The sequence below is a fragment of the Brienomyrus brachyistius genome, chromosome 21 (genome assembly GCF_023856365.1).
Source record: "Brienomyrus brachyistius isolate T26 chromosome 21, BBRACH_0.4, whole genome shotgun sequence".
Classification (NCBI taxonomy): Eukaryota; Metazoa; Chordata; class Actinopteri; order Osteoglossiformes; family Mormyridae; genus Brienomyrus; species Brienomyrus brachyistius.
In genome coordinates this window covers 18,739,393-18,755,309 of record NC_064553.1, presented here as the reverse complement: position 1 = coordinate 18,755,309, position 15,917 = coordinate 18,739,393, and the positions used below count along the sequence as shown (strand labels likewise).

General features: G+C 45.6%; 1 protein-coding gene and 1 non-coding gene across 3 annotated transcripts; one reads left to right on the top strand and one right to left on the bottom strand.

Moving 5' to 3' along the window:
* Positions 1-76: 76 nt before the first annotated feature.
* Positions 77-14,865, bottom strand: LOC125716646 (fatty acid CoA ligase Acsl3-like). Of its 2 annotated transcripts, XM_048989202.1 has the most exons (16): positions 14,322-14,865; positions 11,720-12,145; positions 8,283-8,460; positions 7,996-8,105; positions 7,423-7,561; positions 7,176-7,326; positions 6,753-6,876; positions 6,577-6,648; positions 6,351-6,490; positions 4,276-4,448; positions 4,112-4,186; positions 3,841-4,032; positions 3,338-3,452; positions 2,866-3,023; positions 2,124-2,265; positions 77-1,119 (listed from the first exon to the last, which is right to left on the bottom strand). In XM_048989202.1, the coding sequence occupies exons 2-16, from the start codon at positions 12,065-12,067 to the stop codon at positions 1,101-1,103; spliced, it is 2,136 nt and encodes a 711-aa protein (XP_048845159.1). In that variant the 5' UTR covers positions 12,068-12,145; positions 14,322-14,865; the 3' UTR covers positions 77-1,100. The 2 variants fall into 2 exon arrangements, with proteins under 2 accessions (XP_048845159.1, XP_048845160.1); XM_048989203.1 differs by having other exon boundaries at positions 77-2,265; positions 14,322-14,862.
* Positions 14,866-15,751: 886 nt separating this feature from the next.
* trnag-ccc (transfer RNA glycine (anticodon CCC)) lies at positions 15,752-15,822 on the top strand. The gene has a single exon. It is a non-coding gene; the product is annotated as a tRNA-Gly (tRNA).
* Positions 15,823-15,917: the final 95 nt, after the last annotated feature.

Sequence of the window (15,917 nt, the reverse complement as noted above, 5' to 3'; positions counted from 1 at the left end):
AGTGCACGTTACTGCAGACACCCTCGAATCATTGCTGAAACAGCGAGAATTCATTAAAACACAACTGATAAACACATTTAGATGAAGCACAAAATTTATGTTTTATTACATAATTTAAGGCCAAATTACAAATAAATAAAACAGGACACCCTACCAAATATTGTTACAAGGCAGTTTTCAGGCAAATATGGAAAGAAGACCCCAAAACTGGTCAATATAACAAATATAAGAGATTTAAAATGTATATTACAGCTGTACATCTGGGACGTCTAACAAGCATCGATCAAAAGTATATACAACACAAGAGTAACATGGTGCACCCCCCCCACAAACATCTCCCCTTCAGCATGTACAGCATATAAAACATGATGCTCTTTTCCCACCATCATGCTCTCTGGATTCAAAGCAAACAGGACTTTCTGTGCATGTGCACACTATTACATTTTCCTATTTCCATGTAAACTCCGTATTAGTAAAACACAGGCAATCTTCTCCTGAGGTACAAATACTGTACTTCTCACAGTACTGCACTGGTGCTATTTCTGCTGGCAAATTTGCGGCAGCCACTGTTCTCTGTCGCCTTGTTCTTCAGCAGACCATTGCACTAAAAAATACATTGAGATTTCCATTTTTTAAAATACCCTTTAAGACTATTATAGTACGTGGGGAAATGCAGTCCATCGGTTTTGTCCTGGAGTAACAAACTGGCTCAATAAATTTACAAAATGTAAACCATGCAAAACCAGGCTGGGTGCAGATATTTCAATTACCGTTTCACTGCTAAATACAGGTTGATTCCACCATGAGCTTGTGTAGCTTCCCGGTCCAGTGAGAGTTTAGGCAAACATGCATCACGGAGGAGGGGAGAATGTACACAAGAGAGGATCCCTAAGAGGATATAATCCTAATCATGTTTGCTTCAGGATGGCAACTCGCTTCAGCTGATTAAGACAGTCAATGCCAGTGCCCTTTGTTGGATACAGGCTGATCTTTTTTGTCCAGAAAGCAGCAGACATAAAGCCCCCCCGACCTGGTGCATCCAGGGCTCAGATGGAAAGCCTTACGATCCTCCATCCAACCTCTAATCACTTAGGCAGGACTCAGAAAAATAAATAAAGGCTGCAACATAAAGGAGAAGTATATGGGTGTCACTCGTTCTTCACGTCAACCTTAAGCAGCAGGCAGTGCCAGGTTCAGTCTCTTAAAGCTGCAAAATGGACATCAACCCCCAGACACTGAACCTAACCCCCTTTTGGGGGGGGTTGGGGGTCACCCTTGGTATGTTTCGCCAACTGTGATCAACTGGTTGTCCACTAATGACATAAAACTTTATCCATTAATTATCTCCTGCGATCGACCTGGAAACGCAGTGAGATCCACCCGAGGGTCATGCACTTCTGGTATATAGGCAATGTAATGCTGGGGTGGGGGAGAGAGACCTCCCTCACAAGACCGGCTAACTGGAAAACTTCCCGAACTTCCCAATGGCCGGCACGTGCCTGCAAAGGGGTCTCCAGAAAGGACGCATGCTCTACTTTGAGGTAAGCACGGTTGAGAAGATGGTCGTTTGTCAGAGTCGCGGGCAGAAAGCTAGGCTCCTTCACTGTCCTGGCGGGCAGAGTGGCACACGGCCTCTTCTCACTGCCGGTGAGTGTCACTGCTAACGTACACACACAGTACGCAAAGACAATACTAACACGACAGTATTGCACGGAACCTCTCATGGCTTCAACTGTGAATCTTTCATGGACTATACACAGAAAAAAAAAAAACAAAAAAGCACTCCACACACATTTACAAAATATTCCTTGAAAAACTCAAACCCTGAAGTAAAAAAAGAGATCAGTCATTCAGGAAGAAACTGACTAACGAAACGCAGATTGGTTGAGCGACAGTCACTGTCCATTCAATTTCAGCGGGACCGAGCAGATCTTTGTTTGCTGAATCCTATATTCATTTCCTTTTTCCTTTTGGTCTTACTTCAAGTATTTTTTCCCCCAGGTTACTGAGAGGGCACTGTAGCAGGGCAGGACAGTGTGGGGGGGTGGGTGTGTGTATATGTGTGGGGGGGAGGGCGGCTCAGACACCAGCTTCCTCCCAGGCCTGCCTACTTTCCTCCGTACATCCTCTCAATGTCGTCCTGGTAGTGAGTCTTCAGCTCCTTCCTCTTCAGCTTGAAGGCGTCAGTCACCAGGCCAGTCTCTGGTGTCCACGGCTCTGCGCTCAGCCGAATCTTCTTGGGGATCTCGAAGCGCTCAAGCTGAGCTAAAAAGGACAGACGTGTGTCATGGCTGGAAACGCATCACCGAGTCTGGCTAACATTAACAGGATGTCCCACTGGTGTCTGGAGAGAGCCAAGCAGCCCAGGGAAGCTGAGAGTTTAAAGCACACAGCTTTCCATGTCAGAGAAAAAGCTAAATTATTATTGGCTCATATCGATTGTAGTACAGTTTTTGGATACAAGTCAATTAGTAAGCATTTTAAGGTCAAGTAAAAAACGTGTGATGACATGAATATTTAAGGTATTTAACGGATATTACATCCATATAGTGCTCTTGTACAGTCCAGTAAATTTCTGAGCTAGCAGTATACTGATTCTGAGGATGACATTGTCTCCTTTTCTTGACTTAACAGTATTTGGATTTTTTTTCACACTTTATAATTTCTTAAGCTATTAAAATGAAATGTTTCATCTAAATTTCGTGCCATGCAGAATTGAACATGAGTAACACTGCCGAAACAGAAACCCTTGCTAACTTGCATCGTTAAATGTAGGCCGGCCTGCCTGCCAATGAGCTGCCTGGCCGGCCGGCCTGCCTCCCTGCTGACGAGCCTCCCAGCAGGCCTGCCTGCCAGATCCCCTACCTGAGACGGCCGCCTCTGTTATTATTGCGAGTACTTCCTGCTCCATCACGGGATTGTTACAGATGTCTTCCCAGGAGCCCCTGATACCCTTCTGCTCCGCTAGAGCTGTCAGCTGCTTCTGATTGGGCACCACGAAACCAATCACGTACGACTCATCACTGCACAAGGGGGCAACACAGATAAAAATCCTGTGAGACCAAGACAGATACTGAACATCACATACATTTACTTAGCAGAAGATTCTTGCATAAAAGTGAGTGAGTAGGGTCAGCCAGTCCCTGGAGCAATTGGGGTTAAAGGTTTCGCTCAACGGCCCACTGGTAATCTGATTATTTAACCAGCCCTGGGACTAGAACTCACAACCTTCCAAATGTTAGAACAGGTATAGTGCAGAGCCCAGACGGATGTAATGTGTTGAGAACTAGGTCTGGTACAACATAATGACTATGGGCCTGATGACTGGTTGCCCGACCTGTTGGCGTAAGCACAGATGTTGTCGATCAAGGGGCAATTCTTGAGCATGGCCTCCACCTTGCCCAGCGACACGTACTCCCCGGCCTGTAGCTTCACCAGGTCCTTCTTACGGTCTGTGGGAAAACGTAACGTATTAGGCAGCAGAAAAACATTGTGGGAAGGCTGCAAATAGGTCGTATTCAGATTAGTGTAGGCTTGCTGACGTCTTGCAAATTAACAATCAAGTTGAGGGTTACATAGTTTACCTGTATCTTGTGCGTGTTGGGAAGACGCTGGCTAGGATGTATGTATGCTATGTGGGTAAGCATTAAAAACATCCATCATTCCTTCATTCTAACTGCAGGGCTGGGATTCAAACCTCCACTGTGAAGGTTTAAAATGACAGGGGCTCCCACTAAGCCTCCCTGCACTGAAATGTCTCCATAAACGATTGCATTTCATGACACTCTGTCTATCTTCACAGACAGTATCACCACTGCATTTTGAAATGATCCTCCTTACCAATGATCTTCAGGCAGCCATCAGGGTGGAACTCGCCGATGTCGCCTGTGCAGAACCATCTCTGCCGCTTAGCATCCACAAAGAAGTCCTCTTGGTTCTTAGCCTCGTTCTTGTAGTAGCCCATGGTGACATTGGGCCCCCCTATGATTATCTCGCCCCGGGGGTATGGCTTGTCGGTGCTGTGGTAACCACCTGGGGACAAGGGTGTCAATCATCAGGTTCTCTTGTATCGCTCAGGCTTCAAGGTCAAGACTCATTCAAGGCCACTCACCATCCTCCCAGTCCTTGAGAGAGATTTCTGAGCAGATGAGGGGAGCTCCCACACGTCCCGTGCTGTAGTCCCACACTGCAAAACAAGTGGATGTGGACATGGTCGTCAAGGTCTAGCTGAAGGTTTAGCCGACAGGCTGGCAGGTGGGCGGCCTTGCAACTCACCCTCGGTGATGGTGCCAGCACCGCACGTCTCGGTGAGGCCGTAGCCCTGGCCCACCGGGCAGCAGAAGCAGATATTCATGAAGCGCTGGGTGGCAGCCGATAGTGGAGCCCCCCCTGAGAGCAGCAGGCGCGTCCTTCCCCCCAGTAGGGAACGTACCTTCCGGAAGACCAGCCTGGGGATCCCGGGGTTACAAGCTGTGTGTTAATATACTGAACACCGCCACCAGTTTGCACGCAGTTTACATGCAATTTTCACACAATTTTCATGGTTACACCTCTACGCCTCCATAACTAGATAAATTAGAGAGACAGACCAAGACAGATAGACAGAGACAGATCAAGATAGACCGATAGACCAAGAGACAGATCAAGACAGACAGATAGACAAAGAGACAGACCGAGTCTTGTGAAAAAATTAGGACACCTCATTAAACATTTAGTTCATTAATAAAACATATCAATATTAAATCTTCTTTCAAATTATATGTGTAGATAACGTTGATGTAATTGCATCATCTATGCAAAAACAAGAAACAAATACATTTCTTTACAAAAAGAAATTAACTAAGATGCTTATTTACACTGAGGAAAAGGTTAGAAAGTTAGAACACTCACATTCATCACTATTTAAAATTCTTAGAATTAGATTCTGGTGGCACCATATCAGGTGAAAATGATTGGAACATCATTACAGAGCTTTTTGGTGGATCCTGCCTTATTTAAACCACAAACATTTTGTTTGGTTTGCTCTTGATTGCTAACATGAGTGGTATCACTATAATGAGATCCAAAGAGCTCTCTGAGGCCTTCAGAAAGAAGCTTGTAGATGCATGAGTCTGGGAAGGATATAAAAAGATCAAGAGAGTTTGGAATCAGCCATTCTACTGTCCAGAAAATAATTTACAAGTGGAGAACATTTAAAACCACTGCCAGCATGGCCAGGGCTGGTTGTCTTAGCAATTTCAGCCCAAAAGCAGACTGCAAGATGCTGAAAGTCGTCTCCAAAAATTCTAAAATGTCATCACGGGTCATACAGGAAGCTCTTGCCACAGTTGATGTCAAGGTACATGCATCTACCATCAGAAAGAGACGCACAAGTTTGGTTCACATGGGAGCTGTGCAAGGAGGAAACCCTTGCTGTCAAAAAACACTGAAGTTTGCCAGACCACCTAGACAAAGACTGGGACATTTGGAACAACGTGCTTTGGACAGATGAATCTGAAATTGAATTGGGTGCTGTAACAGACGACATGTTTGGCGTAAACCAAAGATAGATTTTGAGCAAAAGAACCTCTTTACAACTGTGAGGCATGGGGGGTGGAAATGTCATGGTTTGGGGCTACTTTGCTACAGCAGAACCCGGCCAGCTCACCATCATAGAATCCACTATGAATCCTTCATCATGTCAGAGGGTGCTTGAGGACAATGTGAGGTCAACTGTCCAGAAATTGAAGCTGAAGTTGGGGTGGACCATGAAAATGACAATGACCCGAAACATTCCAGTAAATCTGCCAAGGAATGGCTTACAAGAAAGAAATTAAGAGTTCTGGAATGGTCAAGTCAAAGCCGGGATCTGAGATGCTGTGGGGTGATTTGAAGTGGAAGTGCATGCAGGACACCCTTCAAACATTCTGCATTGGAGAGCAGGGAAAACTTTCTGCCAGTCGATGTGAGAGACTGATAGATGGTTATAGGAAACGACTCATTGAAGTAATTTCAGCCAAAGGGGAAATACCAGCTATTAGGGCACAGGGTGTCCTAATTTTTTCCTCAGTAGGAATTGGCATCTTAATTAATTTCCTTTTGTTTCTTGTTTTTGCATAGGTGAGACAATCACATCACCTTTACCTACAGATATAATTTGAGAAGGTCAAGAAGATTTAATATTGATATTTCTTAATAAAGAATTAAATATCTAATGGGGTGTTCTAATTTTTTCACATGACTATAGATAGATAGATAGATAGATAGATAGATAGATAGACAGGCTTGTACACACAGAAACAAAGGTCTGGCAGCACACTGAATTCCACACATGCCCTGGGGCTGTGTGTGGAGCTTGTATCTGACCATACCGGTCACACAACGGTGTGTTGTAACCCTTAGAAATCTGCTCCATCTTGTAATTGTAGGCCAGCACGAAGAGAGTCCTCTGCAGGGGGTTCATCTCCTCCACCTTGGTCATCACATTCTTGTAAATGCGGTCCATGATCTCCTGTGAGTTGTGGGGAAGGGGTTATGGCTTGTGGTTAAAATGCTGATCTGAGAGAGGCTGCGGGGGGGGTCGTGCCCACTGCTTACCGGCACTGCAGCCATCAGTGTGGGCTTGAGTGCCGTCGTGTCCCCTCTGCTGCCCTTCTTGATCTTTGAGGACTGTTGAGAAACCGGAATCACATTGACGAGGTCAGATGAAAAGCCAGGTCTCTCAGTGGCTTGGACATGTGTGGAGCGGGTATGAGGTGGGCACGGGTGCTCGCCTGGTCGGCCAGTGTCTGGGCAGAAGAGTATCCGATGCGGCATCCGTGAGAAACGCACACCATCTCTGCACTCAACTCCAGCACGTGGGCCAGTGGCAGGTACCCGATGTAGGTGTCGTTCTCACTGTGTAGAACACAACCATGGCATCAATATGGCCTTTACAATAAAAACATGCCTGTTATTCTTAATATTCAACTCTGTGTATTAGAGAATCCCCTGTTGGTCTGTGATACTTTTTTTTTCTTTCTAGAAGTACATTCTGTTTAGAAATTGACAGGACAGCATGGCTGTGTGTGTGTCCCAGTGTGCCTAGCCTTGACCCCTGCGGTTCCTGGGAGGCTCTAGGCTCTCCATTTGACCCAGTAATGAGGGACTAGCTATTGATCTTTGGTTTGGTCATTAACCACACGGCAGCCTCTTACTCAAGCTCAGGGATGCGTTCGGCCATGCCCGTCACCCCGGCGATGAGGTTGCTGTGGGAGATCATCACACCCTTGGGAATGCCGGTGGAGCCGCTGGTGTACATGATGACAGCGATGTCAGAGGGGCGGGGCGGCTGTCGGGGGCGGGACACTGGGGGAAAAAACATAGCGATTGATACGGAGTTGTGCAGGTGGACAAGCACAGCAGCCCTCCTCAGCAAGACCACGGTGACATCGTCCTGCTTACTGTTCTCAGGCTTGGCCCCAAGCTCCTGCACTGCAGTCATGTTGTGGACCATGATGCCTCTGGGATACCCGGGCCAGGCCATCGGCTTTTTGTCCACCACAATGATGTGCTGCAGTCGGGGAACCTCCAACAGGATCGGCTAAGGTTCCAAATGGGGAAAGTCAGCACTGCCAGTTCCAGCTGATGATCTCTAATGTCTGTCACTGATTGCACACGCCGAATTTGTCCAAAAACCCCAAAAGAGGGATTAAGGCTTGGGGTCAGTCTAACAGGTTTGGGATTTGAACCCACCACCTAACCCTAACTCATGAAGATACACACCATCCCTGGCCACTCTCAACAATTCTCTTCATGTAGCTAATCAAAGATGCGATAAGCAGTTACTTAACGGAGCTAGGCATCCTGGAGGTGAAGCTGAGCAGTTCACACAGGGGTAGTGGAAAACCCTTTAATCCCAATCTTTAGGGAGTAAGTGATAAGTGGCTACCCGGAAGGTTCATAGCTACATGTAACATAATCAGTATAGATTAAAAAGGCAAACACACTAGGCTAAGTGCAGGTGAGACAGCGTACCTTCAGCCGGCTCTCCAGTAGGTCCTTACTGGTGATTATGTGTGTCACCTCTGCCTCGTTGAGGCCGTGGGCTATTGCTGGGCCTCCCAAGGTGGAGTACAGGGTGACCACTACCAAGAAACAGAATTCAAAGTGGAATGGCAGAAGAAAGGAAAAACAAGCGGGGGAGAAACAGACGAGGCTCTTGGGTGTTTATCATAAAGCTGGAAGAATGCCGGGGTGGCGGGCGGGGGGGTCAACATGCCAGTGCAGGGGGGTCAACATGCCAGTGCAGGGGTCACACTCACGTGGGAAGTTGTGCATGAAACAGGCCTGGGCAGATATTATCCACTCGGCCCGTGTCTCACAGCAGATCGCGATATTGCATTTAGACTTCTGACCCAGCGCAGCGAGTCCGCTGGCAAACGACGCTGCTGCCTGGAAGGTCTCCTCATAGGAGAGCCACTCATAGTCCCCGAGGATCACCTGCAGGGGGTGATAGAGAGGGGTCAGGGGTTAAAGGTCACTGTTTAAGAGATGGATGCATGTTTATACAAAAAAAGCTAAAACAATTCAGTTACAGCCCAACATTCCTCCAGGAAAAATGTACTAAAATGTGATGTTTCATACATTTAATGCATTAAGACTGTGAGCCTCATATATCCATCAGCATCTCCTGTGGATCGCAAGGCATGGGGGCAATGTAATGGGGGAGGGGGGGTGCTATAGGTGGGTGCCACTAATAAGAAATGCAGACATCAACGTATCACCATTGTTGTACAAGTGTTTTATTTTGTTTTATTACCGTTTAGTGATGGCATGTTCCCCCTCCATGTCTATGCAGGTAAACAAACAATTATATGGATTAATTTTGGCTAGTTATTTTTCAGTTATGCACTTATAACTATGTATTTTAGTGGTCGCTAAACTAAAACCTCAACGGTTTCTCCGTTAGCAGTGCTTCAGTTAATAAAGTAATAACAGCCTAACTGTACCTCACACACCTGTGTCTGAGGCCGATTTAGAGGGTTTGCTGTGGGAAGTGAGACTTTCCAGGTGTGTGACCCCCAGTCAAATACGAAAAAACAACCTGGGACACACACATTGTCATTTCCACTTCCATAACGGTAAAGTAATGTACACCCAACTGATATCAATGTAGTCAATAAAGGGCAAGAAGCCAGCCCCCCCCCTCCACCATTCTCGAACATGGTAATCTCCTATTTTTCGGCATTCACACTGGAGCCATGTCAGAAAGTTGCCGCTAATGTTTCTAGGTCACCAGACTTACCGCCTTGGTTCCATTCCTCCACAACAGTAAAATAGCAAAGAATAAGTGGGTTTCAGTGTGTGTCTTACATATAAGAGCGAAAAGAGAGATGCTAAGTTAGCTCATTTTATTAGACTTCATAAGAGTGTCTGCTGAATGACAATGCAATATAGCATGTTAGTGCTGTTAACCAGCTGAATTCCGTAATACGTGCACAGGCTGAGGGTAATTGGGCTTTGCGTGTGTCAGGTTTACAAACATTTGTGAAAGAGTGGGTCGAACTGAACAGCTCAGTGAATTGAAGCATGGTACTGTCATAGAATGCTACCTTTGCGATGCGTCACTTTGTGAAATTTCTTTCCCAATAGATATTCCAAGGTCAACTGTAAGGGGTATTATTGCAAAGTGGAAGTGTCAACGCTCTGTTGACTCAAAAACCACAGAGTTTTAAACTTCCTCTGGCATTAACCCCAGCATAATAACTGTGCACTGGGAGCTTCATGGAATGGGCTTCCCTGGTTGATCAGCAGCATGCAAACCTCACATCACTAAGTGAAATGCCAAGCGTCAGATGGAGTGGTGAACAGCACGCCGTCACTGGACTCTGGTGCAGTGGAAACGTGTTCGGAGAGTGACGAATCACACTTCTCTGTCTGGCAGTCTGATGGATGAGGCTGGGTTGCTGGATGCCAGGAGAACATCACATGCATGACTGTATTGTGCCAACTGTAAAGGTTGGTGGAGGAGGGATAGTGGTATGTAGTTGTTTTCAGATGTTGGACTTGGTCCCTTAGTTCCATTGAAGGAAACTCTTAATCTTCCAGCATACAAAAACATTTTAGACAATTCAATACTTCAAACTTTGTGGGAACAGTATCGGTCATGCTGACAATTCCCATAGACACACTACAGAATCCTGTGGATAGCCCTCCCAGAAGACTGGCAGCTGTTACAGCTGCAAAGGGGGGACAAACTCCATATTGATGTCTATGGATGTAGAATGGGATGTCATAATGTAATGGCCAGGAATCCCAATCCATATAGTGTACATACGATCTCCCCATGACAGCGCTGTGGTGATTTAAGAGCCGAGGCTCATATCACCTGCAGTTCAGACTAATCCATCTGAAACTAAGCATGTCTAGGCCTGGGCAGTACTTGGATGGGAGACCAACTATGAAAGTTGGGTTGCTGCTGGAAGAGGTGCTGGTTTTGACCAGTGGGGGAGCCCATCCTGTGGTTCGTGTGGATCCCAATACAGAGTGAACATCCATCCATCCATCCATTTTCCGAACCGCTTATCCTACTGGGTCGCGGGGGGTCCGGAGCCTATCCCGGAAGCAATGGGCAAGAGGCAGGGAACAACCCAGGATGGGGGGCCAGCCCATCGCAGGGCACATTCACACACCATTCACAGAGTGAACATGTTTTAGTGAAATGAGATCGTACAGAAGTATGAATCGAGATGGTGTTTTTTTGTGATTAATTGTGCAGCCCTACTTTGAGCGTAAAAGCGCTATATAGATGTAACATTCATTCAGTAATTCATAGGGTAGGGGGACACCTTGTTCAGGAGGAAAGTTAATTTGCCTTAATAAAAAATAAAATTATAATCTTGGGATTTTGCATGGGATAAGTATATGTGGTCCAGAATCTACTGTTCTGAATTACTGTTGCATAAACTAGGCTGGAATGAGCAAATCTCTGAATAACAGGCTAATACATAAATAACTAAATAACAGGCTGCTTGATTTGGCTGATACAAAAACCCAACTTGCCAGGACACATTACAAACCAGATCATATGATTAGTCTGAGGAGTAAATAAGTTTACAAGCTGGAGTGTTTTAGCTCTGTTTTGGAAAAGGCTGTAAATAAAACTAAGAATATCTTCTAAACACTTACCCTGCTCAGGGTAACATGGAGGCAAGCAAGACACTCCAAACATTGTGGAGGTGAGATTCGAACCCCTGACCCTGAAGGCCTATGGTGTTAGTGCCAGGGACTAAGCTAACATGTCGTCCAATTAGCATTTTTAAAATTCAGTTATCTGACACTTATATATAAAGCAGCTTACAGTAGAGGGAAGGGTATCAAACTGTGTGCGTTCCATGGAATAATCCTGCTGAGAAATTCAAATTGGCATCAAGCAAGAAGACAGTAATGCCATCATAATGAGGGAAGACGGACCAACCACTATTTGCCTGGGAAGAAGGATGGCATCACTTTCGATGGGTTCAAAGTGACAAATCGATGTGACCACCATGCGTCACAATCACAGGATTTAGACCTGATAACATTGACAGTAAAAACCACTAAGGTTAACCTAAGAATCTGCCTGTCTAACCCCATTAAACATCCAATTAATCTCCTAGTACCTCTACTCAAATGGCAGTTCCCACAATGCACCAGGAAAGCCATGTCACATACCCCGCCCCCCTTTCCCCCCCGAGCTAGCACCGACATTTGCCCTGACCTTCTTGAAGACTTTCCCATTCGGCTGCAGCTCGTCTTCCTCGCTGAGGAGCGCCCGTGTCCCCAGGCAATCCCGGTGGGGGAACAGCTTGGCCGAGGCCGCAAACACCTTGTCCAGCGTGTCGCAGCCGGGCCGTAGTGAGCTGGCCAGGCACTGTGTGCTGTTCACAGCCCTGTAGGGGCCTGCGGGGCCCCTCATTGGCACCGCCTTGCTGCGGCGGGCACGCTTCTGTCTGACTGAAGCACCAGAAAACAGGGACCAGGGCAGGAAGATGATGCTTGAGTAGACCCAGACGACACAGTGGAAGAGCAGCGACAGCAGGGGGTGCACGTCCGACTTCAGCTTCATGGTGGGGGGGCGGGGGGGGGGGGCGAGGATGAGCAGCGAGTCTCAGGCCTGTGATGACGTCTCTGCTGGGCGAACCCTCTGCACCAAAGTAACCAAAGTAAAACATGAGAGATGGCCAAGAGCCTGGCCAAGATGGTCAGCCAGGCATCACTGAAATGTACATTTGAGATCTTTCAGACACTTATCAAAGGGAAAAAATTATAAAAAGAATAATCTTTTGTCCTTTTGACCTACAGTCTATGCCAAAATATTTGGGCTTGGGATACACCCTGAACTAACATAAAAAAACTCAAGTACTTCTTTTTAATGATTTCATTTTAAAAAGCATATACAAGTAAATCAAAACTGAGAAAATGTCACTAACCTTCCTGCAAGAATCAAGAACTCTAAGCCCTCAAATGCCAACCAAAACAAGTTGAAAGAAACCCCCGTCATCGGAACTGAAAAAGGGACGTGTGAGATAATGGCCTTAACCCTCACCGGGACACAGCACCAAGGACCCGCAGTCAGAGCCGCTGGGCTCTCCCTTCCCAGCTACAGAAGTAGCGAGTTATACCACAATTTTCATAGGAAACAAACTTAGCGCATTCACGTGGATGATCTCAGCAAGCCAAGTCCAAAGTAGGTAAAAGGTGACAGTGACAAAACAACCCACCTTAAGGTCCTGCGGGTGGGGGGGGGTCATAAATCTCAGTCAAAAATTGCATGAGTCCCCAAATTAACACACAAATATGTACACCCTGTAAACATGACAGGACAGTTTCAGGTTTAGTCACACGGAAATGTAAAACTACCCCAAAGATGACCACAGGAGTTCTATACTCGGGTGAGTGGCCGATTTTATCAGTGCAGAGTCAAAGATATCACACACCAGCAGGCCCCTCATTAATGATGATGGCGAAGCAGGCTACGGTCACACACACACACACACACACACACACACACACACACACACACACACACACACACACACCCCTCCCCGGATGCCATTAATCTCCTCAGGAATTACTTAAAGAAGCCAGCAGCTCAGTGTGGAGATGTCGTCAAGCATTCACGTGTCACCCAGGATCAAGCAGGAAAGATCTATGAGCCTTGGACTGCAGGCATGACGATGTGTCACCGAAGCATGGCAGATAATGCTATAGGAAGAAACGGCTATGCAAACCAGAGAACCTTTATTATTAAAATGAAAAAATGTGAAAGGTCACTCTAAATGACTGTCAGATTACGGCGAGGTGTCGAGTTTGGGCAATGACTCAGTGTGTCCTTAATCTCTCCACCCACTGCAGAATTAAAATAATTGTCCCAAACAGGAATTGCCTTCGATTATAGGTGTTAAAAGGCCGCGTAGGAAGCAAGGTAAACTTTCCACATTGAGTTTATAGATGTGGCTGGGAAGGCAGAGCTCGAGAAAGAAAACGGGGTCTGTGGGTCTTGCCAGCCATCTGGGGCCGTGCAAACCGGAGATTGACGGGAATGGACGCCGTGTGCTCAACAAGCATGCAGACAGGTTGGGCAACAAATGTAATGTTGTGCAACAAATTTACCATCATGGATCCTTTGCTTGCATTTATAAGGAAAGGCAGGAAGCATGACTGCTTCATTTCAGCTTCGTCTTTAATCGAAATCGGCATGATCTTTGTGGTACAGTAGGGTCATCAGACTCGCTGTCACCCCAATTGCAAGGCACTCCTCCACAATGACATAGCATCGTTTGCTGAAGCGGATCCTGACATGCCCTAATAGTGGGTCCTACATAGCTGGCATTTGTCATATTGGCAAATTTTAAGTGCCAAAATGGCTGATTACATACCTGCCTGTACGAAGCTGATTGCTCACTTGAAAAGCAAATCAACTAAATGTAAAACTGGGTAAGTATCTCGGACATACCAGTCCTATAATCTGTCGGATCCAGAAAAAACACCTTACCGTTAAAAGGTATTATTCCGATGGCGCGATGAGGTGCACATTACGATGCTTTAAAGCACGCAGATATCCACTAACATGCCTCCTCCCTGCTTTCCCATAGGCCAGTTTTATTAAACGTTATCATATCTCATCTGCAACGTTGTACAACAAATGAGGATGTAACAGCAAAACCCTGCTAGATTCTCGAGATCAGACAGCGACATTCAATGGGAATATAAGATAAGTAAGCTGGTTAAACGGGCTGTGTACCTACCATATCTGCAAATCCTATCTGTTGGATTTAAGGTTGTTAAAGCGATAGGAAATACCAAGACAATACACTCACCTTATTCTAGCTATGAGTATCTTCACAACAGCGGTCGCTTTTGTCTGGAAAAGTAAGCAATCACAAACATATAACAACCTGTAGAGAAAATAAGAAATACGGTAATGCACGACGCAAACAGAAAAACCGAAGCAAATTATTTCTTCCGATACCGGTCCTCGGAATTCTACGGGGTAATAGTAGGAAACGTCGTCAAGGCATAGGCCGATCCTGGCCCCTGATTGGATAATTCGGGGTGGCGCGTGCTGGAGTAACGTCTATGACGTTGCAAACGGGCCCGCGAGGCTACTCGCGGTCAGCGAGCGAGCCCCACTTATGCAGTCAAATTTATATCATCCATGTGGTATTTTCATTTTCTTGTCACGATCAGATGACTTTGGGACGCATTTGATTCTCACTGGAAGGAAGAATCAAATGCGTCTATAAGCACTCTTGTTGTCTTTGCGAAATGCGGGTGAATTTGCACACAGAACGCTTTTAATTTGTCACAGATTCCGCATCACTTCCCCATTCTTTGTTTCTGTCCAAAACGGCGTGCCTCGTGGCTATCAAGTGTAGCCGTTCTTCACTTTAAGCATTCATCTCTCATTCCTGCATGGTTATTTTGGCGACATGTATTGCTACTGATTAACCATTTTAAGTCTAAAATGGAGGGGAGGAAAAGAAAGAAAATAAAGTTTCGAGAATGTGAGAGAAAGGGTGTAAGGAAGGAGATTACTCAAGATGGAAGGGGAAGTGGCGCATGGAAACCAAATAAACGAGAATGGATTCTGAGCTCGTGGAGAAAGTCGCAATGAGTGGATTGTTTGAAAGTTTTTGCATATATATGTATATAATCGTATATCATAACCTAATATAGGTACCACTTAATCTAAATGCATATCTTTGCACTGTTGGAGGAAACCAGAGAACTCTTGACACACAATCTAAAAATGTATGGAGACAAAATGAACCCAAAACTGAAAAAAATATTAAGGAACTGCTGCAAAATAATTATCCTTATGGTGCGGCTCAGCGCATTGACAGTCTGGTGCATCAAACGCCAAATGCCATTGATGCTGAACTAGGTTATAAGGAGAGGTGAAGGTTATAGGTAACATAATACAGGCTATTTTAATTACGTTTCTCGGTAAAACTGTGACAAATACCGCGGCTTGACTTGACACATTAATTCATTACTTTCGGTAGCTATGTAAGAGATTATGGACGATGCCTGTGTTAATGCTGTTCCTTGTACAATAAAAATGGAATGCAGTGGGAGCTGCATTTTATTAGGAATACACTATTTTAAGGCAATCTTTGTGTGTCAGAGCCACTAAATGTATATTTGTAATCATACTGTGTAGTTTATACTCTCGACAAAAACATGAGATTTTTTTATTTTTTTAGCTACATTCCCATTTCTGATCCAGTTTCATTTTCGTACACAAGCGCCGCTGGTGTAGTGGTATCATGCAAGATTCCCATTCTTGCGACCCGGGTTCGATTCCCGGGCGGCGCACTACCTTTTGCCTATATTATTTTATTGCCAGCTTTCGCTGCAACTACCTAATTAGATTACTACTAATTTTGAGTACTGAGTCGCTGAAGAGTTGA